At 44.7% G+C, this 21,664-nt stretch overlaps 3 protein-coding genes across 3 annotated transcripts in view; all 3 read right to left on the bottom strand.

Annotated features, from left to right (window-relative positions):
- LOC138959358 (neural-cadherin-like) overlaps positions 1-5,440 on the bottom strand; it is a 51,763-nt gene extending 46,323 nt beyond the window's left edge. The window contains exons 1-3 of the mRNA XM_070330791.1: positions 5,297-5,440; positions 4,380-4,598; positions 2,170-2,364 (exon numbers count right to left, since the gene is read on the bottom strand). Of these exons, the coding sequence (XP_070186892.1) occupies positions 2,170-2,364; positions 4,380-4,598; positions 5,297-5,416 (534 nt within the window). The 5' untranslated portion in view covers positions 5,417-5,440. The remainder of the gene's footprint in view (positions 1-2,169; positions 2,365-4,379; positions 4,599-5,296) is intronic.
- Positions 5,441-10,459: 5,019 nt separating this feature from the next.
- Positions 10,460-10,798, bottom strand: LOC138968298 (uncharacterized). The gene has a single exon (XM_070341198.1). The coding sequence runs from the start codon at positions 10,796-10,798 to the stop codon at positions 10,460-10,462; it is 339 nt and encodes a 112-aa protein (XP_070197299.1).
- Positions 10,799-10,941: 143 nt separating this feature from the next.
- The window catches only part of LOC138967381 (neural-cadherin-like), a 54,126-nt gene continuing 43,403 nt past the window's right edge, over positions 10,942-21,664 (bottom strand). The window contains exons 10-13 of the mRNA XM_070340294.1: positions 15,722-15,820; positions 14,118-14,270; positions 11,133-11,423; positions 10,942-11,046 (exon numbers count right to left, since the gene is read on the bottom strand). Coding sequence (XP_070196395.1) covers positions 10,942-11,046; positions 11,133-11,423; positions 14,118-14,270; positions 15,722-15,820 — 648 coding nt within the window. The remainder of the gene's footprint in view (positions 11,047-11,132; positions 11,424-14,117; positions 14,271-15,721; positions 15,821-21,664) is intronic.

Here is a 21,664-nt window from a genome sequence, read left to right as displayed (position 1 = left end):
CCGGGTTAATATTCATGCGCGACTGTACCAGAGACTGTGCAATATCATGATTGATTTGTGACATTGATGAACCGTGGGATCAAACGTTCTGTTAATGAATTGAAATCACAGAGACATTGGGTGATCACTGCGCTTGAGTGTTAACAAAACCCCCTCATGTATTGAAAACTAACCTAGACAAAGGGTTCTTGGATTTCTGAGTGTGCCCAGAGATATTTTGTGGTGAATTGATGTTTGTGTCAAGCTAATGAGGTGTTGTGTGATTTTGGGTGAACTATTAGTGCAAGCAGGACCTCACATCGATGGATCATCACTTGTGATTATCTATTTATTGGTCGTTCTGGTTTGAGAAACAAGCGCGGAAATTGTGTTAATAGCTTATTGGCTTCAATTTTTGATTAGTTAGTTAATGTGATTGAATTAGTGATTTAGTTTCAGATTCAATTAGCTTTTGTTGGTTAACCCCTTAAGTTTGAGAGAGAGTGTGCTTGTTGTCTTGTATTGTGTATTTATGTGAATAAATTTATTCTTCCTCTTTAATTCAAAAACTATACCGGTCTTGTCTTGCCTTTCATTTTTAATCTCACATTTCCTTTTCTTTTATTTTGTACCACGCGAGTAGCGCGTGACAATTAGTATACATCTATTTTAACAGTAGATTTGTTACGTACATTCTCAACATATAACGAGTCAAAATAAACATCAACATCTGAAATTACAACAACATTATCCATTTCATGCGCATTGCCAACATCCAGAGAGTCATGCAGAATATCAACATCAGAAACATTTGCATACACATTAACATCATCAACATCATCAGTATCACCACAGTCCTTCACCACTCTGTCTTCACCTCCCTCTTTACCACCATCATCACCCCAGACATTCACTATATCTTCATCACCACAGTCATTCACTCTATCTTCACCCCTCTCATCACCACCATCACCACCACAGTCATTCACTCTGTTTTCACCCCTCTCATCACCACCACAGTCATTCACTCTGTTTTCACCTCTCTGAACACCACCATCACCACCACAGTCATTCACTTTATCTTCACCTCTCTCATCACCACTATCATTACCACAGTCATTCACTCTATCTTCACCTCTCTCATCACCACTATCATCTCCACATTCATTCCCTCTATCTTCACCTCTCTCAGCACCACCTCTGACTTCACCTCTCTTATCACCATCATCACCATCACAGTCCTTCACCAGTCAGTGTCGACAGAGGAGTGGCACGAACACGGCGAGTACTTTAGTGCCAGGTCTCAGTAGAGCAGGCGGCCTGCGTGCTGTTGCTTGTAAACTAGCAAAGGCTCAGCGTTTGACTCGTACATTTTTTTTACCTCTTTGGAAGAAAACAGTTACGTATTTATACCTCTTCAGAGAGCATCTCGTACGTGATTTGGAGGGTCAAAGGGTAATATACCCTTAATTCTACGTGATGTGGAACCCTGCATAGAAGAGGAAGTCCCTTTAACGGGCTTGTCCGAGGACCTAACAGGTAAAATGAAGGTAGCCGGCAAATCGACCAATACATCAATACATTTCTTGGAGGTCGGTTCTAAAACAGAAACAACAGCCTGGCCGGTTTGTTTAGATTTCCTAGGCGTTTTCTTGGAAGGAGAGGACTCAGCAGCCACCTGTTTAGGAGTATGCCTCTTCCTGGTATTATCAGCCATGACAAAAAGACTCAAGAAAAATTTTTGAAAAAATTTTACAAGTCCAAATTGTGGCCAAAAACGCCTCCAAAATCATGAAAAGACAAGGAAAGATCTCACCTCAACATAGTAGCGAAGTCAAAACGAAGAGTAGAAAACCAAGAGGAATGTAACAAAGTCAAAAGTCTCAGTGACAACGGCTGCAAAACAGCCAGAGCGTACGAAATAGCGACCAACTTGACCGAGCGCTGAGGTAGGAATGACTACAAATGGCGGCATATGCGCACGCATATGGAAGACAGACTCAGTATTGGTCTGTCTTTGATACCAGTATGGGTATTGGTCACTCTTTTTTTAGAGTTGTCTCCCTTGTTACCATGGGGACGCGTACAGCGTTACCAGCACTGAACTAGGGTTAATTGCTATGTGTGAGTTGGGTAAGATATGTATGTAATGATGGTTAGCTACTTCTAATTAATGCACTTCTGACTGACCTCATTGAAGAGATTTGTGGAATCGGCATCTGTTGCCAGAATGGTCGCTACTATCGTTCCGGACGGTTTGTTTTCCTGAACTTCTGCTGAGTAGCGTCCTTCGATGAGTCCTTGGAACTCTGGCCCTTTGTTGTTGACGTCGATCAGCTGCACCTTGGGGTTGACGACCGTTGTCAACGTCACAGACCCATAGTTCTGTTCAACACAGTTGTTTATAGGTTGGAAACAATGCATGCACAGTGGTACTGGTAGTATGCTATCTAAACATCAGAGAAAATAAGGTATCACTAGGAAAGGAGTGTTAAAATGGAGATAGATATACACAGGTTGTGCATCAACAATATGAGAGGGTCAGTTCTTAACAGAGGGGAAGTGTTAAAATGGAGATAGATATACACAGGTTGTGCATCAACAATATGAGAGGGTCAGTTCTTAACAGAGGGGAAGTGTTAAAATGGAGATAGATATACACAGGTTGTGCATCAACAATATGAGAGGGTCAGTTCTTAACAGAGGGGAAGTGTTAAAATGGAGATAGATATACACAGGTTGTGCATCAACAATATGAGAGGGTCAGTTCTTAACAGAGGGGAGGTCTTAAACATAGGGGGGAGGGGACTGAAAACGTAGGTTCCATTTAAGCATGCTTTTAGTATATATATATAGACACATGGGGGCCTAGAAATCATTACTGTTGTAAGCGTTGCAAAGAGGCAGAGCCCAGACTAAAGTGACTGCTGATTTTCATCTTGAAGACGGCTTATCACACTTTGACAGATTCTTCACTGATTATGAGTTATGTGTCACAAGGATGTGAGTAGCATATTTGTGAGGTGAAACCACGTCGTGTTTTTAACCTCCCTAAATAGTGAAGGGCGATGCGTAGCTGACCGGAGAGGCGTTATCACGGGTTTTGTGCGTTGCACGAGAAAACCATAGCTTGAGATGAGCTGTGTTTTGAGACATGTAGCTGGTCTGGGGTAAATAACGTCACAGCGTTTGAGATTTTCAACCGGGAAGGTTGTCGGCGCGTGTCAGACTTGTTCTGGGAACAAGTACTCTTTCAAGAGACGGGTCTCTTAAGGTAAATGATTTACTATGTTGTATATTATTGACGTTGGAATACATAGCTGGAGTGTAAAGGTTAGTGTATACAAAGTGCACCAAATCTTAGTGTGAAGCTTTGAGAGAATTCTTGATGTAATTGTATCACGGTTTTTCATGGGGAATTTCTTGAACATAAATGTTACGCATTTATGTTATGTTTAAGACGGTGATGCTTTGTATGGCAGTGTTATTCATAGATTAAGCATTAGTTTGGATATTGAATGTGGACGGAATGTGAACGTAGAATGAACGAGAATGTATGAGTTGGTACATGAACGTTTGGAAGAAGAGATGGTTTTAGAGAATGTTGTATTAAGACTTGGTTAAATTCTTTAGGAGTTTCCATGAGGGTTTTCCATGGCGTGTACGAGGGAGGGACCTTACACGGAGAAGCGCGGGACGATGGTGGCGAGCAAGGGACCACATCGGCGCAGATGACTAGACGAGGGGAGTCTTCATCGATACCGGTCGTAGCTGACGACGGTTGCTTTCGCTAATGGCGGAAGGGTTTCTCGGGGAGAAACGTGAAAGGTGTGTGTTGGCATCTACAGTGAGAGTTTTTGGGAATTCATTATTCTACGAGGATTCAGCGACACAAGGAAGTGAAACTGGCGACATGCAGTGAGCCGTAATTCGAACTCGTGAGTGTCTGTCAGTACCTTCTTGTGTGCGTTAATCTATATTTGAGAAAGTATCTTTATAATATGTATTTACATGCATTGAGTGAAAGCTAAAAGATTGTGCGAACTGTGTGTCGAAAAGTTGTTTCGTATTGATGTATTTGAAGTGAAGAAGTATGTTGTTTTTGGTGGAGGAAATAATAAACCTGTATCCTCCCAAATTCTGTTATTGAAGTGTTTGGTGTGAAAAGGGTAGAGACAGTGCAATAGGGCAGAACACGTACATATGAAAGCAGTTTCATTTATTTCACACGCAAACCACTTTATGACATTATGAAATACTTAAAAGCTGTAGCTGGGTATTGTAACATACGATGTATCTTCTAGTGCGTTCAGGCAATATAAAATCCAGAAGCGTTCGGTGTTCTAGTATATTCCAGACAAAACATGCAGCCCTTAGAACATTGCTGGTAGTACACTCACCACACATTGTATCCTGACTTCATGCAGAGGCTTTGCTAGGTAATCGAGGCCGTCCCTGGCGTAGAGGGTCACCATGTTCCCGTTGCCTGGAGGCGACTCGATGTAGAATAAATCAGTGTTGGAACTGTAAAGCTGGAACTCCACACGAGTGTCAGCAATGTTGGATTGACACGACATGTTCTCGATGACTGGCGTTCCATATGCCACACTTTCATCTATCTGGAGAAACAAAACGTGTCTCGGTCACCTCTCAAGTTCAATAGTATGTGCATTATAGAGGGCCAATCCAGTAACAATTTTTGCAATCAGGACAGCCAACACTGTAACTGAAGTGGTCCCACTGGGTGGGTTATTGGTTCTTCTAATCTACACAGGGTACTTTTCATGGAGGTGTATTTGATAAGAAAACAAAATCCTCTAAAGTAGCTGCTTCTATTTCTATCTTGTTATAGAGTCATTCATACAATAATTGTTACAAAACATTCACATTGTGACTACACAATTCCTAATCGCACGACTTCTTCCCTGCAAAGAGAGCAAGAATTCAATTTCCCCATGATGTTTCGGGGGGGCGGGGGGGGGGGGGGGTAGCTCAGTTGGTAGAGCACTGGACTTGTTATCCTAGGTTCACAGGTTCGAACCTTGGCCAGGACAGACACGAGTCAACTTTATGTGCAGACTAAGAAATGGTATCCATGTCCCATCCCCATGTCATAACAGTGGCACGTAAGTGCAGGTGGCTGATTACGCATAAACACGCACACTCCTGGGTAGCGCGACTCTTGTTGCTGCTAGCTTTCAACTGGAAGAAAGCGACCCGTATTTCTCCGCATTGTGATAATAAAGTCAATGAAATAAAAATGAAATTCAACATATGTCTTGTATTTCCCTGACTGTTTTCAGTGTGGTACACTCACGCTGTAAGTCTGGGTGGAGTAGTCCTGGTCCCAGGTAGGAGGCTTAGTTGACCCCGGCTTCACGTTGACCTCTACAACACAGGTGCTGTTCAGCGCAGGGTTGCCGCCATCTTTGGCCATGGCTGTCAGCACAAACTGCCCGTTTTGGTCCTGCAGACATCACAATGCATGGGTCAGGATGGTGGGGAAACACAGACAGATGCACACAAAATGCCCACAAATAAACCTACTCCATGTTTTAATTACAATAAACAGGTTGTTTGGCAAATATATTACTACAACAAAAAAAGTCTCCATACATTGCATAATTGTGTTGTTATTATAGAAAACATTTCATTGGTAAAATAACTAAAATGTTTCTGTTGAAAGCGGGATCAAGACATTACAAAAAGAAAGAACGGTCTGCGTTCACTATTGATGTGCAGTTGTTATCTATCTTAAGCGGATTATGACTTTATTCAGTTATTCTGCAGAAAAACAGAAATGCTGGAGAAAAACGGTATTTTCTGCAGCATTTCTGCATATTGTCATCTTTTGCCGAAGCAACGGGTTTTTCTGGAGCAAAACATTTTACTGCAGTAAAATTGAAATCAAGAATGCTGCAGTTAAACGGTGCTGTTGTTTTACTGCAGAAAACCTGTTTACACTTTTTCTGCAGCATTTTGTACTGGCTCATTATAATGTTGGAGCACGCGAGCCCCCCTCTGTCGAGAGATGGACTCATCCAGAATTACCAATAGTTGTGCGTGACACGAATGTAGTTTGTCTGTCTGACTTCCTTTCCGCCGGAAGTTCAAAGTTTCAAATTAAACAATGGCACCTGTCAGCAACATTGTCACATTTTCCCAGACGAACGCAGTAATCCACTTCGTGTTCGATTTGCTTCAGAAATTGTTCACGTTCGGCCGCCATTGTGAAGTTGAATATAATGCCCTTATGCTACACGCCTTCTGATTGGTACACTGCGGAACAAACTACTGTAAAGTACCTTGTAAGCGCCCACCCCCCCTGTGCACCAATTCCGACCCAAAGTAGGGGGTGGGCGCTTACTAGGTACTACACCCCGTCACGATCTAGTGACATGGATCAAGAAAGTGTCACTCGGTGGGGTGCCTTCTCTTGGTCAATTGCGATAGAAAGCGCCTGTGCGTACTGTCAACGGTGGCGGATTTTGTTGACAGCGCAGAACGAACACGGATATTCTGGTGTTGCACGGATTTCACGGGGGTGATTTCTGCTGTGGAGGCAGAATTGTCGATAACTGAACTGGGTATGTGACAGGGTGAGTCACGTGATTTCGTCAAGGTTGTCTGTGTGAGGACAAGTATCGACACACTCGAAACTCAGCAGCGAGGAGGAAGGGTCGGTGTCAGTATTCTCCTACAAGTTTGATGGTTTTTCAACACGTGTGAATACTTCACTGGGTATCAACGTGCTATGCTACTTGCTAGTGAGGCTTGATAGGAACTCCATAGGACAGACCACCTTCTTCTTAGTGCTGGCTGACAGACGGGGCGTCAAGATTCTCCGCTGTGCGGTTTTCACTGCATAAGGTTTCAGCGAGAGAGGAGGATGACGGTGTTTCTGTTGACGAACAGAAGTCATTCGAAAGGAAGCGGTTTCGCTTAAGGGAGAGCTACCTACATAGGCTTGTGAGGTAATAAATCATTATTTAACGCTGTTGACGAGTCTGTGTTTGTGGAATGAAATACTCTCTGTTGTTCTTTCCAGGTTAGCGCATAATTTGCTCTTTGTGACGCTAAAATACTAATTTGTATATGGTTTTTGCAGATATGGAGAGAAGGAAGGAAAATAGCTGATTTGTTGTTGTAAAAGTCCGTTTGTGCAGGCCCACGTGCTCGTTGAAATATGTCAGGGTGACATGTTTAAAGGTGGAGGTTGTTGGGTAGCTTGACATGTTTAGTGCACCGAGGCTTTTTGTTGCAGCCTTTCTGTCTTCATTTCTACCTGCTACTGGTGCTGGCTGTTATCTGCGGGACGCTACATCAAGATCGCCCGCGGAGTGATGTAACCGGCTAACCAGCTAACCAGCGACTGGGTGCGGCGCCTGATGTCTCCACTGTTCCCTGCTTCGTCACCACGCTAACCAGCATTTCATTCGACGGAGCAGTTGTGGAGACTATGAACTAACAGACGGGCCGCCCACTCAGTGGCAGAAGAAAAGCTAAGTTGCACCATGTCTTAAGCACCCTGTTTACCACCGTTGTCATCTTTTATATTTGTGATTATATTCGAGTGGCGACAACGTGGGGTGTGTGACCCCTGCATTAACTAGCACTTTTAGGCAGATCAGCTATATTTTCCTAGCTTTACACGGGATCAGCGTGTTACTATAATTTTCTATATTCTAACTGGCATTTTGTCAGTGACCGTGTTATTTACGTTTTGAACGTAAAAGAACATTTTGGGAGTGAAGTCTCGAGGGAGGTGGCGAGTTATTACATAAACAGGCGTCTGAAACTTATACTTTTGTTGTCTCTATTAAATTGTATGACTGCGAGAGTGGATCGTGGTGTGGTTAGTTGGTTAGAAGTAACTAACCGTTTCATAATCACCTTAAGTGATATAGTGAAACGTGACACACCCTATGCACGAGCAGTTTTCAGAAAGAAATATGATCTTTGATCACTTCGTAATCATATCTTCTTTCTTTTTTCATCTTCCATTGTTTTTCTTGTTCGTATTGTCATTAGAAGAGCTTGGGGAGACAAATGTCGTCGCATCCTTTTCTTGTCTGCAGATGTGCAGCTGTCGGCCGCACTGTGTCTCTGTTTCCCTTGAACAAGGGGTACGTCTTCTGGATATGGGCAGCAGTCTATTTTACTTGGCCAAAGACTGTTTTCGGCAGAAAGAGAGAGAGAGAGAGAAAGAGAGAGAGAGAGAGAGAGAGGAGGGGGAGTATTGTGTGTGTGTGTGTGTGTGTGTGAGTGTGTGTGTGTGTGTGTGTGTGTGTGTGTGTGTGTGTGTGTGTGTGTGTGTGTGTGTGTGTGTGTGTGAGTGTGTGTCATCTACCTCTTCTGATCTGACGTCTCGACCGCCATGTAACTTTGGCTTCTTTTCCTTTCCGGCCTGGTGACGTAACAGGGTATCGGGATTCTCTCGCCATTCTCGTATTCTTTTTCTATCTACCCCAAACTCACTTGCTGTTTGCGACACATTTCCATTGGCGTTATTATCCAAATAGTCAAGAGCTGTACGATTTGATCCGCGGCATCTTGTAATCATTGACTTGCAGGCGTTTAGATCCAAGGCGTGCAGACACACGTGATAGGGTTTGCAAGAAAGGGAAATCATTCACAAAACTAGCAGATCAAGTGCGTAATTTTTATTTCCCCTGATTTCAATGGTGTAAAGTGGGGGGTGGGCGCTTACAAGGTACTATAACCTATGCACGGTTTTGGACTAAAAGTGGGGGGTGGGCGCTTACTCGATACTGGGCGCTTACAAGGTACTTTACGGTATTATACTATCCCAGGGGGCGACGAATACAAACGCTACTTTACAAGGTCGTTCGTTTTTCTCCAGAAAAACTGTCAGACTATTCTGAAGAAAAAATTAATCGCAATAATGCTGCAGAAAACCAAGTAAACATTATGCTTCAGAAAAACTGTTTTACTGCAGTAAAAAAAAAACGTTGCTTCGGCGAAAGATGACATTATGCTAAAATGCTGCAGAAAAGACAGTTTTTCTCCAGCATTTCGGTTTTTCTCCAGAATAACTGAATAATGTCATAATCCGCCAAGAGCCAGTACAAAATGCTGCGGAAAAAAATGTAAACAGGTTTTCTGCAGTAAAACAACAGCACCGTTTTACTGCAGCATTCTTGATTTCAATTTTACTGCAGTAAAATGTTTTGCTGCAGAAAAAAAACCGCTGCTTCGGCGAAAGATGACATTATGCAGAAATGCTGCAGAAAAGAACGGTTTTTCTCCAGCATTTGTCTTTTCTGCAGAATAACTGAATAAAGTCATAATCCGCTAAGAATAGTTATCTCTTCCAGTTTGAAGACGTCACTTCCATAACTTCTGGTCTGACAGTCTAAGCAAAGGTGAATTTGACAACAAAATTGCAGTCAGTTTGAGGTCCCATAATCACAAGGGGGCAGTACTACCTAGCACGGGGTGTACTTTTATGTTGGTGGTATGTTGCCTGAATATCATTCAATTTCCATAACATGTGATCACAAGTCAGATCATACATTCAATATTAAGAAACAATAAATAAATTTTGCAAGACTTAGTTTATTGATGCATTAAAAATTAAATAATAAGAAAATACCGTCAAGGGCACAGCTACTACAGTGTGTGTGGTTCTAGAAGGATTAACACATAATGAACAGTTACGGGACTTTGGTACTTAACAATATTAAATGGAACTGGTTTCTTTGGAAGCTAAACCTCAAAGAAAGTGTTTATGGTTAAATGATTATGTTCTACGCTTTTATAAATTTTAATGAAATATTAGGGTACCATTTTCACTTTGCAACCACTGTAAGCTGAGCTATGATATACCTAAGGCCTATATTACAGGTTCAGCTTCCAAAAAATGCTTTGAAACATAACTGTGCAAAATATCCCCACTGTATCTATAATAGTTCAGAAAATCTCAATCGAGAACCATAACATTAATTGAAATTTCGCTAACATTTCAAACACGTCAAAATGAGAATTTCAAAATGTACGCAACAACTGTTTCGAAATACTGTCACTCAGTAGTGTCATGTCAATTATTCTGTTTTCTACTGGCACAGAATTTACAATCACATCATCTGGCACTGTATCTGAGGGAGTACCTATTATTTCATGTGTGCACTAAGCATAGTTGAGTCGCATTTCTTGTGACATTTTGGACATTTTGAAGTCAGATACCGAAATATCTCAAAAAGTATAGCACTTAGACACAAAATTCAAACTCTATGACACATTTGAGGCATTTCTGCATCCAAATTAATTAAACACATTACAGAATGTAAAAAAGAATTTTTTTTCAAAATCTTAGGTAGTACTGCCACCCATCTAGTGTATGTATACCAATTTTTAAAGATGCTTGGTTCTCAATTATACTGCTGCAAAATCCAAATTTATAAAAAGAACCTAGTTTACTGAGGCCGATCTGTCAAACCTGCCACCCTCCTGCTTCAATTCAACCTTCTACGTTCCTTTTACCCCATCCCTCCTCTCCCTCTCCCACACCCGTCACCCATCCCACCTCTCCCACTCCCCCACCCGTCACCCCACCCACCTCTCCCACTCCCGTCACCCCACCCACCTCTCCCACTCCCACACCCGTCACCCATCCCACCTCTCCCACTCCCACACCCGTCACCCCACCCACCTCTCCCACTCCCACACCCGTCACCCCACCCACCTCTCCCACTCCCGTCACCCCACCCACCTCTCCCACTCCCACACCCGTCACCCATCCCACCTCTCCCACTCCCACACCCGTCACCCCACCCACCTCTCCCTCTCCCCACCCCATCCCTCCTCTCCCACTCCCACACCCGTCACCCCACCCACCTCTCCCTCTCCCCACCCCATCCCTCCTCTCCCACTCCCACACCCGTCACCCATCCCACCTCTCCCACTCCCCACCCCATCCCTCCTCTCCCACTCCCACACCCGTCACCCCACCCACCTCTCCCACTCCCCACCCCATCCCTCCTCTCCCACTCCCACACCCGTCACCCCACCCACCTCTCCCCCTCCCCCACCCGTCACCCCACCCACCTCCCCGTACACATACACACTCACACACCCCAACCCTTTCACTGTAATCTGACGCCCTACCCCCGAAACAAACAACAAGCACTTACTGCCTGGGTGAGGAGTTGAGTCAGGTAGATGAAGCCGTTCGCCGGTAGTATGCCGAACTTTCCATCGTCATTGAGGAGACTGTAGGTAATGATACCGTTGTTCCCAACATCATCATCAGAGGCCCGGATGGCCACAAAGTTGCTGGTGATCGGGTGTTCCACGGTGATGTTAGCCACGTACTTAGCACTGTCAAACTCTGGCGCATGGTCGTTGATGTCATCGATGGTCACAGGGAACGTGCACCACCCTTCCAGCGAAGGGATGCCACCGTCCTTGCCTTTTACCGTCACCTGGTAAACACCACATGCACAATAGAAATACATCTACAGAGCTTTCTTTATTTGGTGTTTAACGTCGTTTTCAACCACGAAGGTTATATCGCGACGAGGGAAAGGGGGGAGATGGGATAGGGGAAAGGGGGAGATGGGATAGAGCCACTTGTTAAGTGTTTCTTGTTCACAAAAGCACTAATCAAAAAATTGCTCCAGGGGCTTGCAACGTAGTACAATATAATTATGACCTTACTGGGAGAATGCAAGTTTCCAGTACAAAGGACTAAACATTTCTTACATACTGCTTGACTAAAATCTTTACAAACATTGACTATATTCTATACAAGAACCACTTAACAAGGGTAAAAGGAGAAACAGAATCCGTTAGTCGCCTCATACGACATGCGGGGTGCAGAGAAATAAGGATGTGGAAAAGAAGACTTTTGGTAAGTGAAATAAAGGTGATGGATCCAGTCAGGTAGAAATAAGACAACAAGAAAAGAATTGGAAAACTGCAAGGAATAGTAGGGAGAGTTTTCTTGGAAGGAAATATAGGTGAAAGGACTGGTAAGGCAGAAATAAGACAAAAGAAGAGAAGAAACAGAACCGTTAGTCGCCTCTTACGACATGCTGGGTAGCATCGGGTAAATTCTTTCTAGTCCCAACCAATATGGGACTCCCCCTAACCCGCGGGGGGTTTCTTCAGAGCTAAACACCACAATATCAATATGAATATCAATACAGAGTCAAAAAAAAAAAAAAAGGTAGGTTGATCGAACGTTTGTTATTGACAAAACAATACGTTACATCTATATATATATATACGACTTGTGTGTGTGTGTGTGTGTGTGTGTGTGTGTGTGTGTGTGTGTGTGTGTGTGTGTGTGTGTGTGTGTGTGTGTGTGTGTGTGTGTACCCATGTTTCCACAGGTTTGGTTGCCTAAATCACCATAAGGCAACTATCCACACGTGGATGGCAACCTAAACTCTGGATGGCAACCTAATTGTGTGGATGCTCGCTTCATTTAACACCGTTAAATTGACTTTTTTGACGGAAAGAATGTCATAACAATGTTCAAAATGACATTCTTTCCGTCCTCTATAGGCGACGAAATAGGTCAAATTTTGTGCATTTTTTAGTGCAAAATTCTTCGATGCCGGAGCGAGTACTGCACCCAGTGCTGTTGTAGTGCAAGTGCACTAGAAAGGCACTACACCCAGTGCCGCCTCTTAGGTAACCATCCACACTTTAGGTATGTGTGTGTGTGTGTGTGTGTGTGTGTGTGTGTGTGTGTGATCGCCATGCACGGCCAAAGTTCTCGATGGATCTGCTTCAAATTTGGTGTCCATATTCAGATACACCCGAAACAAAATCTGGTCGATGAGATATTTCAATACGTGCTCTCAGCGCGCAGCGCTGAACCGATTTTGGTTCCACCTGAGCTACCCGGGCCCCCATACCGACACACCAAAGCCGCTAGACCACATCACAACGCCAAAGTTCTCGGTGGATCTTTTTCAAATTTGGACACCGTATTCAGCTACACCCCGGACACAATATGATCGATGATATATTTCAACACGTGCTTACAGCGCGCAGCGCTGAACCGATTTTGGTTTTTCTGTTCATTTCACCATTCCCAGTAACTCTTCCTTATCTTCTCCAGTGTTTTGCGTTTATCTCCCTTCCTTCGTGTGGCTTCAATCCATATTCCCGTTTCTACGTTACTATTTTTAGATTGTCACTGCGCTGTCCAGAACGCTTCCCTTGCACCCGTAAGTTGTTCTTACTGTCAAAGTGAAAAGGTCGAATCAATTTATAGCCACGCGAAAAATACACTGTCACCTATCTCTATATATTTATAGATATATATAGATATACATATATATATATACGGCTTCTCTCTGTGTGTGTGTGTGTGTGTGAGCAACACCTGTGGATTTTAGAGTTCTGTTTGTGATGGGGTCTAGCGGCTTTCGTCTGTCTGAATGTTCTGGCATTTGAGAAGCCACAACAGATAATATAGGGCTAAGAAATAAGCTCTAAAATTCTCAATCCCGTTTGACAGGACTTCGCCTTCAAAGGTGATTGTAGTGAACCGCCACGCTGTCTGTCTCTGTCTCGCGATTCACAAATATATTGACCCAACGGTTTGTAAAGTGCACAGACAAACAACTAGTAACAAGAACTTAGCTTGATCGAATGTTTCGGCCGCTTGTTGGGAAGGTCCCAAGCGAATACAGAGGTAAACAGCAGAATGGAGGTTGCGTGTGGGATAATTTGCACTACATGTACTATGTTGTGAAACACAGAGAGCGGTGATAATGATATTTGTATTGGGTGTGTTTAGTAATGGTAGTAACATTTGAGACATATACAACAGCAGAGATGTGTGATAGCAGTGTGTGAGATTACTCAGAGTGGGAGTACCAGACTTGTAATCCTTGAGTCAGGTTATGAATCCAGGCTAGGGCGGACAAGGGTCAGGTTTATATGTAGACTCAGAGACAGTATCCATGTCCAACCCTGTGTCACTACTGTGGCATGAAACTGACCTATGTCATTGTGTCAGAAGTGCAGGTGGCTGATTACACCTACACATGCACGTGCTGCTAGCTTTCTACTGGGAGAAAGCGACTCAAATGTCCCAGCAACGGAATAATAAAGTATTGACAAAAGATAAACAACAACAAAACCTAAAGAATGCCCACCTGACTGAACGGGTACTGCTCACGGTCAATCGTGTTAACGACAACAACGATGTCCCCCGTGGTAGAGTTGATGGTGAAGATGCCTGCAGGATCCGTTGTGATGGTGTACGTCACCACGCCGTTAGGACCTCGGTCACCGTCCGTTGCGGACACCTGTAGGACATAGGACATCAGATTATTCATTGTTCGTGCATAAGACATCAGATTATTCATTATCCGTGCATACGACATCAGATTATTCGTTGTCCCTGCATAAGACATCAGATTATTCATTATCCGTGCATACGACATCAGATTATTCGTTGTCCCTGCATACGACATCAGATTATTCGTTGTCCCTGCATACGACATCAGATTATTCATTGTTCGTGCATAACACATCAGATTATTCATTTTCCCTGCAATGCACATTATGATAAAAAAACAAGTCGCGTAAGGCGAAAATACAATATTTAGTCAAGTAGCTGTCGAACTCACAAAATGAAACTGAACGCAATGCCATTTTTCAGCAAGACCGTATACTCGTAGCATCGTCAGTCCACCGCTCATGGCAAAGGCAGTGAAATTGACAAGAAGAGCGGGGTAGTAGTTGCGCTAAGAAGGATAGCACGCTTTTCTGTACCTCTCTTTGTTTTAACTTTCTGAGCGTGTTTTTAATCCAAACATATCATATCTATATGTTTTTGGAATCAGGAACCGACAAGAAATAAGATGAAAGTGTTTTTAAATTGATTTCGACAATTTAATTTTGATAATAATTTTTATATATTTAATTTTCAGAGCTTGTTTTTAATCCGAATATAACATATTTATATGTTTTTGGAATCAGCAAATGATGGAGAATAAGATAAACGTAAATTTGGATCGTTTTATAAATTTTTATTTTTTTTTACAATTTTCAGATTTTTAATGACCAAAGTCATTAATTAATTTTTAAGCCACCACGCTGAAATGCAATACCGAAGTCCGGGCTTCATCGAAGATTACTTGACCAAAATTTCAACCAATTTGGTTGAAAAATTAGGGCGTGACAGTGCCGCCTCAACTTTCACGAAAAGCCGGATATGACGTCATCAAAGACATTTATCAAAAAAATGAAAAAAACGTATGGGGATTTCATACCCAGGAACTCTCATGTCAAATTTCATAAAGATCGGTCCAGTAGTTTAGTCTGAATCGCTCTACACACACACACAGACACACACACACACACACGCACACACACGCACATACACCACGACCCTCGTTTCGATTCCCCCTCGATGTTAAAATATTTAGTCAAAACTTGACTAAATATAAAAAGTGAATACCTTTTTTTAACACACACACACACACACACACACACACACACACACACACACACACACACACACACAGTCGCACCTAGTCCCTCAAATTATGAACATGTCAGTGGTTAAGATTAATCTAAAACTAAGAATTCAAGACTCAAACGCACGCACGCACGCACGCACGCACGCACGCACGCACGCACGCACGCACACACACACACACACACACACACACACACACACACACACACACACACACACACACACACACACACACATAGCCATGTGTACGTACAAAACAATAATCATTCAAACCGTTTGAACAGCAGTGCCGACAGCAGAGTGTTCTGCGATGGAAGGACTGTAGCTGGAACACGATGTAAAAGTCGGCTTCTGTGTGTTGACACCGTTAACCTGGGAAAGAACACACATCACCATTACTTCTCCTTCTTCTACAAACAATCCACTCAGAAACAGTAAATATAAACTTGTTTTTGTCGACACAACTTCATAAGAATATCAACATCTTTTGACCGTCGCGATATAACCTTGAATGGTTGAAAACGACGTTAAACACCAAATAAAGAAAAGAAAGAAAGAATCATCTTTTGACCATTCTTGTTCAACATATTTGCGCTTTTCAGAAGCAAGAATAAAAATTGTAACTTGAAACTTACGCGGTTGAAGTTGAGTGACCTTGCTCCTCTGAGCGGAAAGCAGACAACAGTGCATGCTTTGCACACCAAAATAACGCTGAGAAGTGCAGTAGAGGTAATACAAAGGTTAAAGGCACAGCCCTCCCCATGAAACGATCGGACTCAACATCTGACATGTGGGCAGCCCTTATCACGAGGTGATTGGACTCAATATCTGACATCTGGGCAGCCCTTATCACGAGGTGATCGGACTCACTATCTGACATCTGGGCAGCCCTTATCACGAGGTGATCGGACTCAATATCTGACATCTGGGCAGCACTTATCACGAGGTGATCGGACTCAATATCTGACATGTGGGCAGCCTTTATCACGAGGTGATCGGACTCAATATCTGACATGTGGGCAGCACTTATCACGAGGTGATCGGACTCAATATCTGACATGTGGGCAGCCCTTATCACGAGGTGATCGGACTCAATATCTGACATGTGGGCAGCCCTTATCACGAGGTGATCGGACTCACTATCTGACATCTGGGCAGCCTTTATCACGAGGTGATCGGACTCAATATCTGACATGTGGGCAGCCTTTATCACGAGGTGATCGGACTCAATATCTGACATGTGGGCAGCCTTTATCACGAGGTGATCGGACTCAATATCTGACATGTGGGCAGCCTTTATCACGAGGTGATCGGACTCAATATCTGACATGTGGGCAGCACTTATCACGAGGTGATCGGACTCAATATCTGACATGTGGGCAGCCCTTATCACGAGGTGATCGGACTCAACATCTGACATGTGGGCAGCCCTTATCACGAGGTGATCGGACTCAACATCTGACATGTGGGCAGCCCTTATCACGAGGTGATCGGACTCAACATCTGACATGTGGGCAGCCCTTATCACGAGGTGATCGGACTCAATATCTGACATGTGGGCAGCCCTTATCACGAGGTGATCGGACACAATATCTGACATGTGGGCAGCCCTTATCACGAGGTGATCGGACTCAACATCTGACATGTGGGCAGCCCTTATCACGAGGTGATCGGACTCAACATCTGACATGTGGGCAGCCCTTATCACGAGGTGATCGGACTCAACATCTGACATGTGGGCAGCCCTTATCACGAGGTGATCGGACTCAACATCTGACATGTGGGCAGCCCTTATCACGAGGTGATCGGACTCAATATCTGACATGTGGGCAGCCCTTATCACGAGGTGATCGGACACAATATCTGACATGTGGGCAGCCCTTATCACGAGGTGATCGGACTCAATATCTGACATCTGGGCAGCACTTATCACGAGGTGATCGGACTCAATATCTGACATGTGGGCAGCACTTATCACGAGGTGATCGGACTCAATATCTGACATGTGGGCAGCCTTTATCACGAGGTGATCGGACTCAACATCTGACATGTGGGCAGCTCTTATCACGAGGTGATCGGACTCAATATCTGACATGTGGGCAGCCCTTATCACGAGGTGATCGGACTCAATATCTGACATCTGGGCAGCCCTTATCACGAGGTGATCGGACTCAATATCTGACATCTGGGCAGCCCTTATCACGAGGTGATCGGACTCACTATCTGACATGTGGGCAGCCCTTATCACGAGGTGATCGGACTCAATATCTGACATGTGGGCAGCACTTATCACGAGATGATCGGACTCAATATCTGACATGTGGGCAGCCTTTATCACGAGGTGATCGGACTCAATATCTGACATGTGGGCAGCACTTATCACGAGGTGATCGGACTCAATATCTGACATGTGGGCAGCACTTATCACGAGGTGATCGGACTCAATATCTGACATGTGGGCAGCCCTTATCACGAGGTGATCGGACTCAATATCTGACATCTGGGCAGCACTTATCACGAGGTGATCGGACTCACTATCTGACATGTGGGCAGCACTTATCACGAGGTGATCGGACTCAATATCTGACATGTGGGCAGCACTTATCACGAGGTGATCGGACTCAATATCTGACATCTGGGCAGCACTTATCACGAGGTGATCGGACTCAATATCTGACATGTGGGCAGCACTTATCACGAGGTGATCGGACTCAATATCTGACATGTGGGCAGCACTTATCACGAGGTGATCGGACTCAATATCTGACATCTGGGCAGCCCTTATCACGAGGTGATCGGACTCAATATCTGACATGTGGGCAGCACTTATCACGAGGTGATCGGACTCAATATCTGACATGTGGGCAGCCTTTATCACGAGGTGATCGGACTCAATATCTGACATGTGGGCAGCACTTATCACGAGGTGATCGGACTCAATATCTGACATGTGGCCAGCACTTATCACGAGGTGATCGGACTCAATATCTGACATGTGGGCAGCGTTTATCACGAGGTGATCGGACTCAATATCTGACATGTGGGCAGCACTTATCACGAGGTGATCGGACTCACTATCTGACATGTGGCCAGCACTTATCACGAGGTGATCGGACTCAATATCTGACATGTGGGCAGCCTTTATCACGAGGTGATCGGACTCAATATCTGACATGTGGGCAGCACTTATCACGAGGTGATCGGACTCAATATCTGACATGTGGGCAGCACTTATCACGAGGTGATCGGACTCAATATCTGACATGTGGGCAGCCTTTATCACGAGGTGATCGGACTCAATATCTGACATGTGGGCAGCACTTATCACGAGGTGATCGGACTCAATATCTGACATGTGGGCAGCCTTTATCACGAGGTGATCGGACTCAATATCTGACATGTGGGCAGCCTTTATCACGAGGTGATCGGACTCAATATCTGACATGTGGGCAGCACTTATCACGAGGTGATCGGACTCAATATCTGACATCTGGGCAGCACTTATCACGAGGTGATCGGACTCAATATCTGACATGTGGGCAGCCTTTATCACGAGGTGATCGGACTCAATATCTGACATCTGGGCAGCACTTATCACGAGGTGATCGGACTCAATATCTGACATGTGTGGTGGCCGAGTGGTAACGCACTTGCGCTCGGAAGCGAGAGGTTGCGTGTTCAGGCCTGGGTCAGGCCGCAATTTTCTCCCCCCTTTCCTAACCTAGGTGGTGGGTTCAAGTGCTAGTCTTTCGGATGAGACGAAAAACCGAGGTCCCTTCGTGTACACTACATTGGGGTGTGCACGTTAAAGATCCCACGATTGACAAAAGGGTCTTTCCTGGCAAAATTGTATAGACATAGATAAAAATGTCCATCAAATACCCGTGGGACTTGGAATAAAGTAAAAAAAAATTCCATCTCACACGGTATTAAGTCTCAGGAAACATGAATACACGCATGCAGGAAACAAAATATGGGTAGCGCCGTATGTATGGCAGCTCGCTTTCCCCGGGGAGAAAGCAGCCCGAATTTCCATGAGGGTAACCTCAATGGACTGTAAATCTTATCCAATCCAATCCTATCCAATCCAATGTGGGCAGCCTTTATCACGAGGTGATCGGACTCAACATCTGACATGTGGGCAGCACTTATCACGAGGTGATCGGACTCAACATCTGACATGTGGGCAGCCCTTATCACGAGGTGATCGGACTCAACATCTGACATGTGGGCAGCCCTTATCACGAGGTGATCGGACTCAATATCTGACATGTGGGCAGCCTTTATCACGAGGTGATCGGACTCAATATCTGACATGTGGCCAGCACTTATCACGAGGTGATCGGACTCAACATCTGACATGTGGGCAGCCCTTATCACGAGGTGATCGGACTCAATATCTGACATCTGGGCAGCCCTTATCACGAGGTGATCGGACACAATATCTGACATGTGGGCAGCCCTTATCACGAGGTGATCGGACTCAATATCTGACATCTGGGCAGCCCTTATCACGAGGTGATCGGACTCAATATCTGACATCTGGGCAGCCCTTATCACGAGGTGATCGGACTCAATATCTGACATGTGGGCAGCCTTTATCACGAGGTGATCGGACTCAATATCTGACATGTGGGCAGCACTTATCACGAGATGATCGGACTCAATATCTGACATGTGGGCAGCCTTTATCACGAGGTGATCGGACTCAATATCTGACATGTGGGCAGCACTTATCACGAGGTGATCGGACTCAATAACTGACATGTGGGCAGCACTTATCACGAGGTGATCGGACTCTATATCTGATATGTGGGCAGCCCTTATCACGAGGTGATCGGACTCAATATCTGACATCTGGGCAGCACTTATCACGAGGTGATCGGACTCAATATCTGACATGTGGGCAGCACTTATCACGAGGTGATCGGACTCAATATCTGACATGTGGGCAGCTCTTATCACGAGGTGATCGGACTCAATATCTGACATGTGGGCAGCACTTATCACGAGGTGATCGGACTCAATATCTGACATCTGGGCAGCACTTATCACGAGGTGATTGGACTCAATATCTGACATGTGGGCAGCCCTTATCACGAGGTGATCGGACTCAATATCTGACATCTGGGCAGCACTTATCACGAGGTGATCGGACTCAATATCTGACATGTGGACAGCCCTTATCACGAGGTGATCGGACTCAATATCTGACATGTGGGCAGCCCTTATCACGAGGTGATCGGACTCAATATCTGACATGTGGGCAGCCTTTATCACGAGGTGATCGGACTCAATATCTGACATGTGGGCAGCCTTTATCACGAGGTGATCGGACTCAATATCTGACATGTGGGCAGCCTTTATCACGAGGTGATCGGACTCAATATCTGACATGTGGGCAGCCTTTATCACGAGGTGATCGGACTCAATATCTGACATGTGGGCAGCCCTTATCACGAGGTGATCGGACTCAATATCTGACATGTGGGCAGCCTTTATCACGAGGTGATCGGACTCAATATCTGACATGTGGCCAGCACTTATCACGAGGTGATCGGACTCAACATCTGACATGTGGGCAGCCCTTATCACGAGGTGATCGGACTCAATATCTGACATCTGGGCAGCACTTATCACGAGGTGATCGGACTCAATATCTGACATGTGGGCAGCACTTATCACGAGGTGATCGGACTCAATATCTGACATGTGGGCAGCCTTTATCACGAGGTGATCGGACTCAACATCTGACATGTGGGCAGCCCTTATCACGAGGTGATCGGACTCAATATCTGACATGTGGGCAGCTCTTATCACGAGGTGATCGGACTCAATATCTGACATCTGGGCAGCCCTTATCACGAGGTGATCGGACTCAATATCTGACATCTGGGCAGCCCTTATCACGAGGTGATCGGACTCAATATCTGACATGTGGGCAGCCTTTATCACGAGGTGATCGGACTCAATATCTGACATGTGGGCAGCACTTATCGCGAGATGATCGGACTCAATATCTGACATGTGGGCAGCCTTTATCACGAGGTGATCGGACTCAATATCTGACATGTGGGCAGCACTTATCACGAGGTGATCGGACTCAATATCTGACATGTGGGCAGCACTTATCACGAGGTGATCGGACTCTATATCTGATATGTGGGCAGCCCTTATCACGAGGTGATCGGACTCAATATCTGACATCTGGGCAGC

This window comes from Littorina saxatilis, linkage group LG1 (assembly GCF_037325665.1).
Source record: "Littorina saxatilis isolate snail1 linkage group LG1, US_GU_Lsax_2.0, whole genome shotgun sequence".
NCBI classification, from domain to species: Eukaryota; Metazoa; Mollusca; class Gastropoda; order Littorinimorpha; family Littorinidae; genus Littorina; species Littorina saxatilis.
Note: the sequence above shows the minus strand (reverse complement) of the source record. Positions and strands in the feature narration are given on the sequence as shown.

Coding starts and splice junctions, on each gene's coding strand:
- LOC138968298 (XM_070341198.1), bottom strand. CDS start 10,798: ATGGGGTGGGGAGAGGGAGAGGTGGGTGGGGTGACGGGTGTGGGAGTG.